An 18,325-nucleotide genomic window follows, 5' to 3' on the forward strand; every position below is an offset into this window, starting at 1 on the left:
GAGGGGGTCTGTTCCACATAGTACCTGGTAATTTGCAAAAGCAATTTTACATTTAGATGTAGCCATTTCAAAACTCTTACATCAAAACAAGCATGTCAAAATGCCCTTCTCTGTCTCAGACAAAGGAAATGAATGCCAGGAAGAGATGACCAAGACAGGACTTCTGCCCCGAAAGCTCAGCGTCACCAGACAGGAAAGGCAGGATGGAAAGAGAAGCAAATTACTATCTTGCTGCTGGGCAGTTGCTGTAATCGCAGAAGGGGCTAGGAGGGAGCAGAGTCAGGTGGCTGACTGCCTGGGGGGGTGGGGTGCAGTCTTCAGGCTTCTGGTGTGGAGGGGAGAGGGACTTCGAGCTCAAGAACTATGTGCTAACGGGACCAGCAGTTAGCGTAATGGCTATATCGCAGGACTCCCATGTTGTCGACCGCAGTTCGAGTCCTGGACCCAGTGAGAGCAAAGAGGGGACAAGAGGTGGGGAGAGCAGCCTGGGGTAGCATCTAGCATCTGTCTAGTGCCACTGCAGGACTGGACGAGTGGATTGCAGGGGACAGGAGAGCAGCAGCAGGAGGCTGCTCAGGTGTCACAGGATGCACGTGGTGTGGACCTGGGTGCCAGAAACAGAAAAGCTCCCTAATGAGCCCCAAAGTGCTTCCTAGACTGTAAAGTCGTGGGTCTATGTGAGTTTATTTATTACCATTACTCTTGTTTTCCCCTCAATACTGGCCTTCCCTGTTTTCAAGGCTGTTGCCATCCTACAGTCTGTGTAACCACCTCATGAGTGAGGCATGAGTTGGTTTGCTTTCTCAGAGCCCAGAACAATTCAGCTTCCCTGGCTCCTCGGAAGATGTTGTGTTGAGAGAAAAAAAAAAGATTACACTCTTTAATAGAAATACTTTTCCTTCATTAAATGAAATCTCCAAAGCCCAGTAGCATTTTCGGTGCTTATATAAAGATGCCAGTGGGGATTTGAGATTGAAAGTGGTATTTTTATACAAGTCAATGAAGATCTCAATAGGAAAGAAAGAACACTCTTCAAATCTGAATTCCTTCAGCATCAGTCAAGACAGATCTTCAGCCCAGGGCTGGAATCAGGCTACTCCCAGCCTTACCATGAAGCTCTTTTCCTAAAGGACTTGGAGCACTCATGTACCGGTTCTCTGCTTGGGGAAATTGCATAAATAGTGTCTTTTTGAGGCTGTAAACCTGAATTTCTGTTTTCACTTGCACTCTGATAACTTTGTACAGAAACTCAGATATGTGTAGGATTTGAAGTCAGAAGGAGGTGAATGCATGTACACAGAGTAATGATTCATTTATTTAGTGTAACTGGGGAAAAGACTTTTCCCCTTGGGGGTGTCAGAAGAAAGAGTAGGTCTGGGTTAGAAAATCTGGGTCCAGATTCCAGCTCTGACTCCTGCTAGCTGCGTGAGCTGGACAATGTATTTTATCCTCACAAGACAGTTCTCACAGAGCCTGGTGAATCTTGATCACAATGCATGTGAAGTGCTTGCTATGCAGTAACTGCTCAAAACCCAGCCCTTTTCTGCAGCCTCTCATCTGTTGTATTCTAACCTATTAGAATTATTAATTTCATAGCAATTATTCTGCTTAGCTATTGAAATATAATCACCTCCCCTACTCCCACCCCCAAATACAGTGGCTTAAAAGGGCGATTGCCTTGTAATTTGCAGAGAATCCTCCATCTGACCACTCGTTTCTGTGCCATGATGTCTAGGCCTTCGGCTATCAGGACTCCAACAGCTTGTTTTACAGATGGAAAAACAGATAAAAGGGCATAGGGAAAGGATCCTGTGGGGCTACAGCAAGTTAAGAATCAGATCTTTTGAAACACCTCCACTGTACCAGGTCTTGGGAGTGGAGAAAAAGCTGTAAGATTTTGAGTTGGTGAGAATCTAGGAAGCGATAAAATCACTGGAGGGATTAAATTTAGGTTCCCTTATTATTCTGATCTTACTTTATTTTCTACATTTAATCACTGTACATCAGCACAACTTGCAAAATGAATTTTCCCAGTATGAACACACTGCACTTCAGTCCAGTTAAAGATATGGTTGCTTTGGGCTCTTGGGTGACAGACATCAGGCTTTGGAGTCTGGTGAGTTTGGCCCTTACCCACCTTTATCTTAGGTTCCCTCATCCATGAAACAGGGATTCTCATCTCTCTTGCAGTGCTGATAGTGGCTGTGCCTACAAGCTAGCAGATGCTCAATAAATGGCAGCTAATAAAAGAACGAGTTCCCTGCTGGGCCTGGTAGCACCCCAGTTCCTGCCCCATCACCCGGCATTGCCAGGAAAGCAGGAGAAGGCAGGCTGAACTCTTGCCTTTCGCTGTGGAAAAATCCATTACGGAGAAGTCATTTGTCAAAGCCAACTGTTTAGCTGCTTTAATTTACATATTTATCAATTTTGATTAGAATGTATTGTCTTCGACTTTCATCCCAGCTTTCACCTCTCCTCGCCCTCTTTTCTTGGGGAAACTGTTTTTGTTGTCCTTGTTGCAAAAGGGCACTCGTAATTCAATTTGCATTTGCTAATAAGCCTGAAACAAAACTGGTGAGGAATTTTGGAGGCTGGGAGTGGCCAGCGGATGCGAAAGGCAGAAGAACACATGTTGGAGAAAGCATGGGCACTCAGTTCTAGCCTGACTTACTTATTAACCAAAGGGGAACGAATACTCTATAACTATTCCACAAGCACTTATTGAGCACCTTTTATGTGCCAGACATTGGAAATAGAAATTGTGAAAAACACAAGCAAAGTCATGGCTCTCCTGTTGCTTAGAGTCTAGCAGCCTCAGTTTCTGCATCTGTGGGTTCTGGCAGTTAGACTAAGTGAGCTCTGACTGTAAGGTACACTTTTGAACACTTAACTATGCATCAGTTCTTGTGCCTCAAACTGATACCTTGTCTTATTTAATTTTTACAAAATCCCATGAGGTTGATACTGTTATCCTCGTTTTGCAAATGACAGAAAAATGACAGATCCCAGAGCTCAAGTTTACACAAGTGTAAGTGGCAGAACTTAGATCTCACTCTCCTCTGTCTGATTCTAGAATTCAGCTTTATAACCACAAAGCCAGACTTGATCTTTCTTTTCCACTAATTTAGAGTTCCTGGTGACAGGGACAGTGCTTCCTCTCCATGTCCTTAGGAACCAACCCAAGGTTTGGCATGTGGGTGATGTTAGAAAATGTGCACTGAATTTAACTAAAAAAAGTCCATTTTCCTCAGTCTTGTCCGAAGCCTCAGATCCTGAGCCCTGTTTTGCTCACCTGCTTCAGCTGCACCGTAAGCACTGCTCAGAGCCCCCTTCAAGACCCAGTTCCAGGTTAGTGTAATGGGCTGTGTCACTGGACTCCCATGTAGTTGACCGCGATTCAAGTCCCAGACCCGGTGGCTTAAGCTTGCACCAGGCGTGTGTGCATGCATGCCCAAGATCCAAGAGGAGAAGGGATTACAACGTGGCCATCCCCTCTAGGGGGTGATTTCTCACTTTCTGTCTCTCTCTGTTTTTCTGGTGAGTGCACGCACCCTATAGCAAAAACCCCTCAAAATAAATTAAATAAGTAGATAGATAGATAGATAGATAGATAGATAGATAGATAGATAGATAGATAGATAGATAGATAGATAGATAGATAGATAGATAGATAGATAGATAGATAGATAGATAGATAGATAGATAGATAGATAGATAGATAGATAGATAGATAGATAGATAGATAGATAGATAGATAGATAGATAGATAGATAGATAGATAGATAGATAGATAGATAGATAGATAGATAGATAGATAGAATAAAAAGACCCAGGTCCTAGTTCCCAGGTGTATTGGTGGCTGAAGGCTCACAGCTGAGTTCCTCCCTGGCCCTTTCACTCAGCCTTGACTGAAGTTAGATCCCTGCCCTATAGGCAGCCACATCCAGTATCCCATCAGCGTAGGACACAGAGCCAGCCCCCTTGCCTCCTTAAACAACTACCTGACCCAGAATTTCCCATGGATTTGATTCAAGTCACTGTTGAGTGTGTGTTCTGATCCTGCCTAATTCAGACATCTCACAAGGATTCTCAGAAGCAATCTCAGTAAAGTTTTTGCATGAGAATCTCTAAGTCTCTGAATCTGTTTCTGAGGGACCCTCCTCCAGCATGTATTCTGAGCAGATGGACATGGTTCTAACTTTCTAGAGGTGTTTGTAGGGTGCTGAGGCCCAAGATAGGTAGAAGCTGGGAGAGTCTTACTGCCCTTGGCCTGCCTACCTTCTCAGGCCTGTGGTGTCAGGGGATGTTAAAAGCTGTGGAGCCCAGCAAGAGCAGCCTGCCTGAGCAGAGGAGGCTCACTTCTGCTCTGGTGACTGTCGAGGTGATGGCTCCTCAGCTTGCCCAAGCCACCTGGATCTCAGACCCATTGCTTTCCAGATTTTCCTCACTTCTCTGGCAGGCAAGCACAGGGCACTTTCCAGGTGCCAGCCCCCATGGACCTGGTCCCAGGCAGCCCAATGCAGTGACAGGAGGCTGTGTGGCTGTTGGAGCTCAGTGTCCTGGGATCTATACCTGCCTTCACCATCTTCTCTCTGTGTGGTCTGGGGCAAGTCACTTGTCCTTTCTGGTCCTTTGCCCTTCATCTGCACAGTAGGGATGTTTTGCTCATTGTTCTCATGGCCTCTGTGATTCTCCTGTAAGTCAGAGACTTCTCTACTGCTTTTTAAAGCCAAAGGAACAGTTTTAATATGTCCTGAGACATAGTATTACACTAATTTGTGAAGACATATGGAGTGCATCAGAAAGGTCTAAAATTCCAGAACCAATGCTTCATTTCTTCCCAAGAGCACTTATTTATCATAAGCATATTCTTTTCTATGGTAATTCCTGTTTTCTTCTTCCAGCTCATTGAGAGCAAAATATTTAGTCCCTAACTCTGTAGCATGATGAGTCTACTATTAGATACAAGATTTTAGACCATGGAAGGTCTGAACCTCAGTGAGGGAGTGTGACCTGGCTTGGGGTGTTGGGAAGAGTAGCTAGCTAAGGAGTTAGGGAACTGAAAATAAAGTTTGCCAACACCACTGTTTCTCAAGATGGCTCAGAGGTTCAGAAGAGCAGATGCTGGGCATTCAGCAGAACAGATCTGAGTGTGGCCGTTGGTCCTGCCTGACCAAGTCAGAAAATGATTTATGACCAGAAGAGAGGTCCAGGCAGTGAACTGTGAGTTCAGAGGAGAGTGAGAACACTGTGGTCTGGAGATATCTGGAGAGGTTTTTATGGAAGAATTAAGGCAAAGATAATGAAGTCTGGAAAACGGGAGGTTTGCTTTGGAAGATAGCAACAAGGCCAGTCTGCTGAAGAAAGTAAAAGATTCTTGCAGGGGAGTGGTTCTCAGCAGGTGCTATTTAGCCTTTGAGGAGACACGGGCACAAAGTGATGTCTGAAAAGACTTTTGATCATTGTAACTGTGAGTGGAGGCTGGGGAGCAGCTAACCATCCTGCAGTGCACAGCTCAGCACTCCCACAGCAGAGGTATCCAGCACAAGGTGTCTGCAGTGGTGAGGCTGCAGAACCCTACTCCTGGGGCTTGTCACTCAATAAATGGTGCCTGCCATTATAGGCAAAGCTGTGTGGCAAAGACATAAAGTCTTGTGCTTAAGGTTGATTTGTTAACTAGGATTTCTCATTTCCATTTTACAAATGACAGAACTGGGAGGCTCAGAGTAGGTGAGTAATTTCCCCAAAGTCTCACAGCTAATAATTTGTGGAACCTGGTGATGAGAGCCAGCCCATCAGCCCAGGGAAGTCAGTAGGCTTTCATTGGAGCCCTCGGGGTATGAAAAGAAGAGAGGGCACAGGGTTCTGCCTGGTCCCGCTCACCAGCTCTTCCCTCTTGTGAGATTCATCCTACAGTCAGCATGGCTGAAGTAGCCCTGAATGTCTTGAATTCCATCAAGTCACATCTGTACCCAAATGCTGGTTCTCCCCTGTCTCTAAGAAAGCTCTATTGATGCCTCTTAAATATACATTTTCTCATAAAATTGGATACCAGGAATGCTGCACCTAGACTGTGTTTGTACTGTAATTTGCCATGCCCAATTCTTCTTTATTGTCAATGTCAACAAGAGAGACACCTTCGCATTGGCTTCTGTGTGACCTACCAATATTTTGTGCTGATGAAATCAGATAAAACACAACATTAACACCAGGGTAGGCCTAACACAAATTCTGGATCCTTTCCCTCTCAAAGGAAGTGTATCTAAAACAAGTCTTGGAGGCCGTGTAGGTGTAAACCAGACAAATGAGATGGGGGCTGGCATTCTAGACAGACAGGAAAACATGTGCCCAGTGTGAAAGCATGGGAAAACATGTCATGTTTGGGGAACTGCAAGAGTTAGCTGAGGCCAGGACCCGTGGAAGGGACTGGAGAGATGAGAGCCACCAGAGACTGGGGATCTAGGCCCTGAGGACAATAGAGAGCTGATGAGGACTTCCAGGCAAAGGAAGAAGTACACTTTAATGTGTAGTTATTGTTTTATGTCAAAGGGCATATGCACTCACCAGTGAGAGATAGAAAGAGAGGGAGAGGAGAAAACACCCCAAAAGGAGTAGTCCCTCTACAATCCTTTCTCTTTCATCTCTCCTTCCTTTCAAGTTATGGGCATGCACATACTCAAGCTGTTGGGTCTGGGACCTGAACCATGCAGTTAGCTATGGAAGATCCAGTTGCCTTATCCACCAGGCCACAGAGCCAGCCCTCATGTGCATTTCAGAAAGACCTCTTCGGTATCTGTGTGGAAGATGAACTGGCAAGGGTGGTGTTGGCACAGGGAGACTAGTGATGAGGCAGTTCTGGTCCCGAGCAGGCCCTTGGAGAGGTACCACCTGACTGTGCTATTATTGTTACCAGGATTTCTCATTTTTCCAGCTTAGTAGTAGTAGTATGGGCCAGTTTGGGCCCTGGAGTGTTAGGAAAAATACTGCAACTGGCCTGGTTTAGAAACCAATAGTAGAATATTTTCTTGATTTTATGATATCTTCAAGGACCATGAAGTCCAGAAAATGAAAAGGCTTAGATGTCAATAAAACGTTCTTCTTCCCTTAGAGCATTCTATATTCCTTTCCTAAAAAATAAACTGACAAGGTCAACTTTTGGGAGATATTTGTCCTCAGAGGGCCCAATTGATGCTCTCTGTGGCATCTTGGCATCTTCTAGTAACTCTACTGGCCATAGATCTACTGATATTGATCATAGGGCTTAAAACTCTCTCTATCTTGGCACCAAGATTATGACTTTGATTCTCATTCAAGGCCAACATTAATGGATAAGATGCAAAGTTCCTGAAGTTCTACAAATCAACTAGGTTATCACCAGGGAAATACTTATCATTGGGTTGTCAGGGAAGTCATGATGCATTTTTGCATAGAAAAAAATACATTATGACTTTTCCAACAACAAATTACAGATTGTCTCCAACTTGAAATTATTTGACTTATGATCTTTCAATTTTACATTGGGCTTATCAGAGTATTAAACGCATGTTTGACTTACAATATTTTTTTATGTATGTTGGTTTTATCTAGGTATAACCTAGTAAATAAAGAAACATCTGTATTCTGGAATTTAGCATCTTGTAACAACTAACATTTACTCTCTCTCAGTTTCTGTGGGTCAGGAAGGTGGAAGCAACTTAGCTGGTTGGTGCTGACTTAGGGTCTCTCATGCAGTTACAGTAAGCTGCCAGCCGATGCTGCAGTCACCTGGAACTGGTGATCCCCTTCCAAGCTTGCTCAGGTGGCCTTAGAAGACCTCAGTTCCTCCTGGTGGTTGTTTGAATACCTCACCATATGCACCTTTCTGTAGGTCTCTTAAATGTCCTCATGACATTGCAGTTGGCTTTGTCAAGAGCGAGTCATTCAAGAAAGAGAAAGAACACACCCAAAACAATAGCTGCATTATTTTTTTCATTTTGAGAGATTTTGGCTCTAGGGCATGTATGATCACATGCCAGAGAGACAGAGACAGAAAGTGAGAAATCACCCGCCTTCCTCTGTGAGGGATAACCATACCACAATCCTTCTCCACTATTCTCTTCTTGGGATCTTGGGAACATATGCACACGCACCTAGTGTTAGTTTTAAGCCACCAGGTCAAGGACTCGAACTGCCGTTGACTATGTGGGAGTCCAGCAATGTAACCATTATGCCATCTGCTGATCCCCAAGCCACGTCTTTTATAGGCTGATCTCAGAAGCAGTGTACCATCACTCCAGCGGTATTCCATTTGTTAGAAGCATGTCTCTAAGTCCAGCCCACACTGAAGGAGAGAGGAATTAATCTCCACCTCTCAAAGGGAGAAGATTAACATTGCATTTGTGGATATATTTTTTAAACCACCACAGAAATTTCTGAGAGGTGATATGACATAGTGATTAAGAGTGTAAATTTGAGACCTGGAAAGACCTAGGTTTAATCCTGGCTCCTACATTTGCTCCTTATGTAAGTTTAGGCAAGTCACTTAACCTTCCTGGAGCTTAATAATCTTTAAAAGAGGGCTAAGAATAGTAGAAGTTTCACTAGGTTGCTGAGAGAATTAAATACAATCATGCATGTGAAGTACCTGACATAGAATAAATACTCAGTAAAAAATTACCTAATTGCAGTTATAATGGGACAAAATTATTGTCCTCCCTCAAAAATGACAGTGTAGTGTAGAGGTTAAAGATGCAGTTTCTGAAGTCAGACTGCCTGGGTTGGAATTTCGACACTGCTATTCATTACCTGTGAGAACTTGGGTAAATCGCTTAATCTCTCTTGGCCTAGGTTTTCTATTAAATGAAGATAATAACATCTAGTACCTAGCTATCTAATAGATTTTCAATAAACATTTTTTTTTTCTTTTTTGGGGAGGTTTCAGCTATAGGGCGCGTGCGCTCACCAGACAGAGAGAGACAGAGAGAACAGAAAGCGAGAAATCAACCCCCATGGAGGATGGCCACGCCGCAATCCCTTCTCCTCCATTCTCCTCTTGGGATCTCGGGCACGCACGTACATGCACCCGGCGTGAGTTTAAGCCACGGGGTCCGAGACGCAAACCATAGTCGACTACGGGGGAGTCCAGCGACATAGCCATTACTCTAACTGCTGGTCCCAATAAACATTTTATAAATTAGAAAATAGTGGCTGATAAAGGGATATGATGACAAAGGGGTACCTGTGTGTGTGTGTGTGTGTGTGTGTGTGTGTGTGTGTGCGTGCGCACGCACATGTGTTAGGGCGCTACACAAAGCACATTTGACTTCAGACACCTTCTACTTAGCTGGGGGCTTGGTGTGGCTGCCTCCCTTGCTTGTGAGCATGTCCTTGTACCTTTGAGTCCATCTCCATCAGCTCTCCAGTTTTACTACTTATGGATTTTTACCGGTCTCACTGTTTGCATTCTGTTCTACGCTGGCTTTGTTCAAGCATACTTCCATCTTCATCCCTGCCGCCTCAACCAAAAATATGTTTAATTGGCTTTGCACAGAGTCTGGGGATTTCGTGACAGGAGGGGTGGGGGTGGTCCCATGTCACACCACCTCAGAGCTGCTACATTACCTTAAATTGATTTTGCAAATGAAAGCTAAAAGCTAAGCAAAGGCGACCCATCCATTTTGCCTAAAGATGATTATAATGCTCTTTTACAGCCTCCTAAATGACAAAGCAATTTGTTACCTGCCTGCATCAACATTTGCTTATATTAGCACCCGAGATGCTTGATTTTTATTAGCCCCGCGTTATCATTTTATTAAGACGCAGGGGCTCAGTAAAATTAGTGTGCAAATAGAATGCCCATTTTGCATTTCTCTGTGGTCAGCAGAAATGCTGAATGCAATTGAGTTGATACCGGGTCAGGGGAGACATCCATAAAGTCAGCCTTCACTGAGGGCCTCAGTCATGCCATTTATCATTTCCGGACTGCTAGGGTAGATAGGGCCAGTGTTAGTATTTTTTTTTTTTGAAGGGTTAGGTGGTATTTTCTTTTCTTTTTTTTTTTTTAAGTGAAAAAGCACTATAAATACTAAGACAGCTCCATTTCCATCAGCAATAATAATGGAAACAAACTCTCGTGTGTACATTGTACTGGGTCATTGGAAAAGTCATGACTTATTTTTCTATGCAAAAATGTGTCATGACTTTTCTGATGACCCAGTACATAAAAGTACAGTCCATCTGGGCTCCTCTCTTGTGCTTAGTGGATCCAGAAGGAGGTATATGGGGTAGGGAAAGGGCACTGTTTGCAAGCCAGGGCTTGACTCTACCACTACTAGCTGTATAATCTTGGACCTGCCCCTTCCTCAGTGCCCTCACTTGTAAAATGGGGTTAATATTATCTACCTCAAAGAGACATGATGAAAATTAAATGAGATAATACATGTCTAAATTTCTTGATAAACCACAATCTATACAAGTCTTTCTACTTGTTAATTCAACAGTCAATTCCCAAGCACCTACTCCACACAGAGTCCTAGGAAAGACATTAGAGGTATACTTGAAAAGTCACAGTTTCTACCTTGAGGAGCTTAGATTCAGACCAGGAAATACCCAGTTGTCTGGCTCCTGTTTTAAACCATAAGCTTCTTCAGGATGGGTGTGACTTCTTTCTTTTCCTTTGTTCCTATAGGTGTCTAGCATAGAGCTGAGAATAGGACGAATTCTCAAGAATGTATTTTGAGGCCCACCACACAGCGAAATGGTTAAGGGAGCTGGATCCCACGTGACTGACTATAGTTCAGAATCCCAACCCCAACAGCTAGAAAAAGAAGCCGAGCCTATATGTGTGGGCACTCAAAATATTATAGGATAGAAAACTGGAAGAGAAGGGATTGCAGCATGACCATGCCCCATTGAAGGGTGTTTTCTCCCCCATTTTTATCTCTCTGTCTCTCTGGCTAGTGCACATTCCCTCTAGTAACTGAAAAAAAAAGAGAGAGAGAATGTATTTTGGATTCATCATATTTCCCTTTTGTAATGCAATAAAGTACATGTGTGGATGAAAGAAAGAGTGAGCACCCACAATGGGGCCCAATCATGCCACAATCCTTTTTCCTCAGATTATCCATCTTGTCAGGATCCTGCACATGTGCACCTGGCATAAAGCCAACAGAGCTGGAACTCGAACCCTGGTGGGCCATGTGGGATCCAGCTTTCTCTGCAAAGTACCTAACCACTGTGCTTTGGGAATAGCTCCCTTTATATATCTTGCTGCCTTTCAGGAGAAGTAGTGATTCCAGTCCCTACTGGTCACCCTAGTGGATCAAGCAAGTCCCAAGCCTTTAAAACCTGTTTAGCAGAGTTAATCTTTTTTTGCCTTAATCTCTGACATTGGTGCATTCACTGCTGTGATGATGAACTGCATAGTCTGAGAATTATTTATGTACCCTCTTCCTCAGGTGTTCCTCTAACACAGGTAGAAGCCCTTAATCCAACTCCTGTCAATGTTCCTCCCTAAATTTTTTTTTTTCTATTTTTGGAGAGGTTTTTGCTATAGGGCACGTGCGCTTGCCAGAAAGACAGAGAGAAACAGAGAGACAGAAGGTGAGAAATCACCCTCTAAGGGAAATGGCCATGCTGCAATCCCTTCTTCTCCAGTCTCCTCTCGGGATCTTGGGCACGCATATACACGCGCCTAGCTTGACTTTAAGCTGCTGAGTCCGGGAATCGAATCACATTTGACTATATGGGAGTCCAGCGACATAGCCATTATGCTAACTGCTGGTCCCCCTAAAATTTTTTCAATTTGTTGTGTTCTGTGTTAGTCAGCCCTTCCTCTGCCTGTGCAGAATATCCTCTCCCTGACCTTTTCTCCACCATTCTTTTTTTTTTTTAATTTTTTTTTTTTTTGGAGAGGTTTTCGCTATAGGGCGCGTGCACTCACCAGACAGACAGAGAGAGACATAGAGACAGAAAGCGAGAAATCACCCCCCAGGGGGGATGGTCACGCCACAATCCCTTCTCCTCCATTCTCCTCTCGGGATCTTGGGCACACACGCACATGCGCCTGGTGTGAGCTTTTTAAGCCATCAGGTCCGGGATGTGAACCGTGGTCGACTACGTGGGAGTCCAGCGACATAGCCATTACGCTAACTGCTGGTTCCCTCTCCACCATTCTTGATGACTGTTTTTGTCTAATAATATATTTGCAAAACAGCTAAACATTATTAAGCAAGTTAGATTTCTTATATAAGAGTTTGGGTTCTGATTTGGGGTCCATAGTTTTCAACTTGTCTGTATGCTGGATATTGAAAATTATATATTGTTGAGTATTTGGACTTTTTTTTTGTCTTTCTTTAAAGAGGGTTAGGTTTTGTAAAGCAAGCAGTTTTGTTTATTTTTTAGTTCAGTCTGATCCTTTTGAGAGTTATTTTAAAGCTTTGTTAGCGAGTTAGGGAGTCTAGAATAGTTTAACCCCACCACTACAACATTGTTCTTCGGATTTCTCATTTCCCTGGATAATCAGTAAAGACTTCCACTGTGATGGTGGGAATCTAAATGATTCCTATTGCTGTCTAACCCTGAGAATTGTGTGGCTCACAACTCCCTGGTCCATTTTTTTCTCACATCTTGGAGAGTCACTCTATGAATGCACATCGTACAATCTAATAAAATCTCAAGAAGACTCCCTTACAGATTTCAGAAACTCTTTTTGACAGAACTTCCTCCTCTCTGGAATTCAGTTCTTCCCCAACTACCACCTGGTAAATGTGAATTTCAGTGGGATACCCCTCTCTGTTCTTTGACTGGAAATGGACTGTCAGACAAAAAGCCAGGGTAATCATAAGGCATACCTCATTTGTGTTTTTCCTCTCATGGATTTATCTTGTACTGCCTGTTGTCCAATGTCTGTTGTTTGGTATATTTTTTCTGATTTCCTGGGTTTTTAAGATGAAAGGGCAGTGTAGTGTGTGCTCCTTTATTAAGGTCAAAGTTGTGGGTTGTAATTTCAGTTCCTATTCCTATCTATTAGCTGTGTGGCCCTGAACAAGTTATATAACTTCTCTGAGCCTTGGCGTCTGCCTCTACAAAAAGAGCATTAACTGGAAGGACTATAAATATGTGTATAATATGCCTGACACAAAAGGAGTTAGTTAAGTGCCAGCTGCTACTATTACTAATATAAATACCTAATTTCTTTATTCCATCTTTTACTGAATGTTTACTATGTCCTAGGCAATGTGCAAGCATGTTTAATCATCACAACAACACTATAAAATAGATATTATTGTCTTCATTTACAGGTTAGGAAATTGAAATGCAGAAAGGACACTCAACTTGCTTAGGCTCATAGTCAGTAGATCTGGGATTCACCTTCACTCATATAGCTTCTTCAGATAATTATAAATATTACACATTAACATAATATGACCAGTTGCACCAAGGAAAGGGAATGTAGTCTTTTAATACTGAATAGTTAGGGTCATAATTTAATTAGTAAGCAATGGCTGGACCTTCATGGCTGAAACTCAATGATTTAAGAGACAAGGGGTAAAGCATCCAGCTCATTCCCTGTCCCCATTACACACACCAACTCCTCATCTCAGCTTTCTTTGCCCTCCTTAGAAACCTTTTTCCATTTTGTCTTACAGACAATCTGCGGGAAGGGGCAGAGCAGAAGGTGATATTCATCACTGGACGAGTCCACCCAGGGGAAACACCCTCTTCATTTGTATGCCAAGGTGAGCTGCATAGGTGTCCTATGCTTAGCCCCCATCCGCACATCAAACTGCAACACTATGATGATCTCTGTGTGATCACACGAAGTCATTATCTTGAATGGAAATTTACTCACTTATTTAAAGAGGATGCACCTGATCTCTATTTGGTTTTATTTCAATAAATGTTTATTGACTAGGTGTATGGATGGTGAATTAGATGGATGAATTAGGAGAGTGGATGGATGAATTAATGGATGAATAAACAAATAGGTAAGGTTGAATGAAATTCTCTCAAGTGTGCCAATATTGAGGGGGAGAAGGAGTTACAGAGTAATCTACCCTCCCCAGGGTTACTTGTTTCCAGTGGTTTACAACCACAAGATATCTAGCCCCAAGTCAGATATTGGTATATTGATGGGTCTGTTAAATGGAAAATAAGGACTGAAAATGACCTATTCATTCATTCATTAAAACATTCAATCAACAAATAACTTGAAATACCTACTATGACCAAAGAAGCATGCTTGGCATCAGACAAGACATCATTTCTTCTTATAACTGAATTATGAATTATCTATTTATTTATTAAGTAATTAACTTTTACAAATATATGTTTAATTAGACAGCTATAGTCAGCAATATAAATATATCTAATAAGTAGAATATAAATAATGATACAGAGAATACCTAGGTACCATTTCAAGAAAGAATATTATCCATTCCTTTTAAGGTCTTTGATGTTCTCCTTTCTACCTTCCTCCTCCCACAGACAATTATCAGCCTGAATTTGTTTGTCGTTCACTAGTTTTTAAACATTACAGTTTAATAACAATATATTTTTAGTTTTACATGGTTTTGAACTTTATAAAAATTATTTAATTCTGTATGCATAGAGCCTTACGTCCAGTGTCCATGTTGGTGAATATAGATGCTGTTCACTTGTTTTTACTTCTACATTGTATCCATATCTGTCCATAGCTCAGTTTACTTACTTATCTATTCTCCTGATGTTGGGTAATTAAGTTGTTTATAGTATTTTTTTCTTAAAAACAATGCTGCTAAAGACATTTGTATACATATTATCTATTTTACATGTATAAATATTTTTCTAGGACATAAAACTTAGGAATGAAATTGCTCGGTCATATTAAAGTCAAATTCAACTTTTTTAGATATTTCTAAGTTTCTCTCTAAAACAATCTTTACACTGCTATCAGTGATATATGAGTTCCTATTCTACCACATGCTTACCAATAGTTTTTCATTTTTTATCTATATAGTAGGTATATTAGATGTAAAAAATTATATATATGTATATACAGTCATCAGAAAAATCGTGACACATTTTTGCATAGAAAAAATATGTCATAACTTTTCCAGTGATCCAATACACACACACTATGCACAGTTTTAAGCATTTTACTCCATCAATCAATTTATTATTATTATTTTAATTATCTTGATTTTCTATGTCACAGAAACTAATAGTAACTAAATTTTTACATGTGAGAAAACTGAAGCTTGGAGAAAGTTAAGTAATGTATCTTATTTAATCTCAAGATGACTTTGAAGTCAAGAGGCTGTAAAAAGCCTGAGAGAGCTATGAGACTTGAGGCAGGCATCATGCCCCAGTCCAAGTATCCAGGATTGGGAATCAGACAATCCTGAGGTCAAATACTGGCCTTGCCACCTCCTAGCAGGGTGACTTTGATTTCCTTGAGTGTAAAATTGGGATAACAATGCTATCTAGGAGGGCTGCTGTGTAAACAGAACATCCAGTCCTGTGCCTGACCCAGGAGGCCTTCAACAGATGTCATATCCCCCCCCCATGGGGCTCTGAGAAGATGAAGCAGGAACGTGCTTTGTAAACTATCAAGCACTGTACATTTCACTATGGGCTTTATGACCCCACTTCATATCCTCACAATGTCATGATTAGGTATGATCAGCTCCCTTTTTATCAGTTGAAGAAACTGCTAAGTTTGAGAGTGAGAAGCGACTTGCCCAGAGCAGCTAGTTAGGGGCATGGCTGAGACTCCAGTCACTGTCGCTGATTCCTTAGCATGCTCACTTCTGGCCTTTTCCTTCCCCAGAATTATCCTTGCAATAACCTCTCTCAGGTCCCTCCTGAGTTTACCAATCCCTTTACTTGCAGCCATCTGTCAGTTACTAAACTTGGCAGCAGAGCTGTTCCTCCAGCTGATTGGATATAACTGTTTCGTCCTTATTTGTGGAAGGACAGTAGCCTTGACACCAATACCTTCATCTCCAGGAGATGAAAGCCCCGTGCACACCTCTATGGGCAGGGACTAGAGAGCAGGACGGCCATCCCATTTTACAGACCAGGAGTGAGGGGAAGGAGGTGAGCCTCAGATGTTTTCTCTAAAGACCCCATTCCTAAATAGGAATCTGGGTGGTGTTGATAACTCTCAGTGCTGTCCTGTAGATTTTCCTTGGAAGAGCCTTTTAGTGCCTTCCCACTACCTTCTCTGAACTCCTTGGTGTGACATTCACAGCCCTCCATAATTGGGTTCTTTCCAGATTCCCTGGCCTCAGCCTCATTATACCTCAGCCCCACACAGCTTAATCCCTGAAGGGGCAGTCTTCTCCTCACCATTGGGCCTTTGTACCTGCTGTTCCCTCTGCCTCAGAGGTTTTGCACCCTCTCTTTGCCACCTGGAATGCACCTCCTGTCTCCCAAGGCTCCTTTCAGGTGTTCCCACTGTGGGCCTCCTTTGCCCAATCCCTCCAGCCCCTTGCTTTTGTGCCTACATCATGGGACCATCATGAAAAAAAAATGAAAGAAAGAAAAAAAGAAAGGAAGAAAGTAAGGAAGGAAGAAAGGAAGGAAGGAAGGAAGGAAGGGGTAAGAAGAAAGAGAGAAGAATGAGAAAGAAAGAAAGAAAGAAAGAAAGAAAGAAAGAAAGAAAGAAAGAAAGAAAAAAAGAAAGAAAGAAAAGGGAAAATGCTGACTCTTTATATATTTGATTTATACTTGTCTTCCCCCCTTTCAACCATAGCAATTTAAAGTCTAGGACTGGGTTTCCACTGTCATTTTCTACATCTGTAAAATGTGATTAAATTGCTCATTTTAAGGGGCCATTGTGCAGAACAAATGCTGTATTGGCTCTGGTATGCTAAAACTGAGTCAGAAAGAAGAACCTTAATGTCACACAACTAGTAAATAGAAGAGAGCCTTTGGACATAGGCTTGGCCAACTCCAAAGCCCATACGCATTATTCCACCCAGGGATGTGAACATTACAAGGCCAAGCTTTATACCTGGAAGAATATAGAGTTCCAACCACCCTACAACAATTGATGTGCCTGTTAGAAACATGGTTGTGGAGACTCAGGGAAGTTAAATGACTTACCTACAGTCACATGGCTGGTCTCCTACAGATGTGGATAGACCTGAAATCTAGCTCCCTAATCTTGTGCCTCTTCTTTCCCTGCCTCTTCTTTTTCTGCCTCTTGAGACACAATTTACCCTTCTTTGGGGCAGCATAAGGCAGGCATCATTACCCCATTTAATCAATAAGGGAGTGACGTGCAGTCTCACTTGAGGGGCTCTCAGTTACATGGAGACAGCCCAGATCACTGCTCCACAGAGTACACCTGGGGGTTCTTCCCTATTCATAGGGATTCATTGGTCCCCTACCCCAGTCCATCTTGTTCTGGGGACAGCAGGCAGGTCTAAAGCCTGGGAGGATGATGGCTGAGATATCTTGGATTCTGTTAACTCCTCCCTATTAACTGGCTCAGTGACCTTGAGCAAGGAACAGGCATGTGCAGCCTGGCTGTCCCCATCTGGCTGGGACCTCAGTTCTCACCACCGAGCTGCCGATGCACCTGCTGCTGGGAGTAAAATGAAGTCACATCATCACTGAGCTCTGGAAGGAATGGCATTAAGAGCAGCAGGACTCTGATTTCCTCAGGACTCTGCTTGGAGGGAGGATGGCAGACTGGAAGTCCCTCCTTTGCTGCTCTAAACCTCACTCATAGCCTCAGTGAGGCCAAACTATCCTTGTTGTTCAGCTACAATGATGTTGTCCCTTGCAAATCTCTGGAGCTTAACTGCCTGGCATTGAATCCCAGCTTTCTACTTATTACAATGAGATCATGGACATGCCACCTAACCTCCACACCACAGTTCCTTTATCACAAAAGGCCTCTGAGTAAGTGTTGGTGTAAGGGGAGAAGTTAACACTAGTGGAGTTGCAGGTACCAGGTCCTCTGCAGGGCACTTTATACATGGCTCCTTGAATCCTGGCTATGACTGTGAACCCAAAACCTGGTGGGTGATTCCTATATTGCATACCCTACTCTTCTTTGCTGCTGTCCTGGGTGAAATTACAGTTAGAAGTTTAGCCAGAGCCAGACTAAGACCCCAGACTCCAACCTGGAGTTACTGGATAACTCTCACTGAAGCGTTCCCTCTGCAGCACTCTGTATGCGCCCAGCTCCTTCATCACCGAGCTAATTAAACTCACACTGTGGAATGCCATTTTGGGCAGTGCCTGCTGGGCACTGGAGGTCAGCAGAGGCTCAGTGGACACAACTGAGGCTTTAGAGCTGAGCAAATCCAAGTTTAGTCCTACCATGTCTCCCTAGCTGGGTCACCTTTGG

General features: G+C 42.9%; 1 protein-coding gene across 2 annotated transcripts in view; it reads left to right on the top strand.

The window, feature by feature from the left end:
- The window catches only part of AGBL4 (AGBL carboxypeptidase 4), a 1,284,896-nt gene that overhangs the window by 1,100,444 nt on the left and 166,127 nt on the right, over positions 1 to 18,325 (top strand). For both annotated transcript variants that reach the window (XM_006147266.1, XM_027771347.1), the window contains exon 6: positions 13,629 to 13,718. In XM_006147266.1, the coding sequence (XP_006147328.1) occupies positions 13,629 to 13,718 (90 nt within the window). The remainder of the gene's footprint in view (positions 1 to 13,628; positions 13,719 to 18,325) is intronic.

The sequence above is a fragment of the Tupaia chinensis genome, unplaced genomic scaffold (assembly GCF_000334495.1).
Source record: "Tupaia chinensis unplaced genomic scaffold, TupChi_1.0 Scaffold000207_1, whole genome shotgun sequence".
Classification (NCBI taxonomy): domain Eukaryota; kingdom Metazoa; phylum Chordata; class Mammalia; order Scandentia; family Tupaiidae; genus Tupaia; species Tupaia belangeri.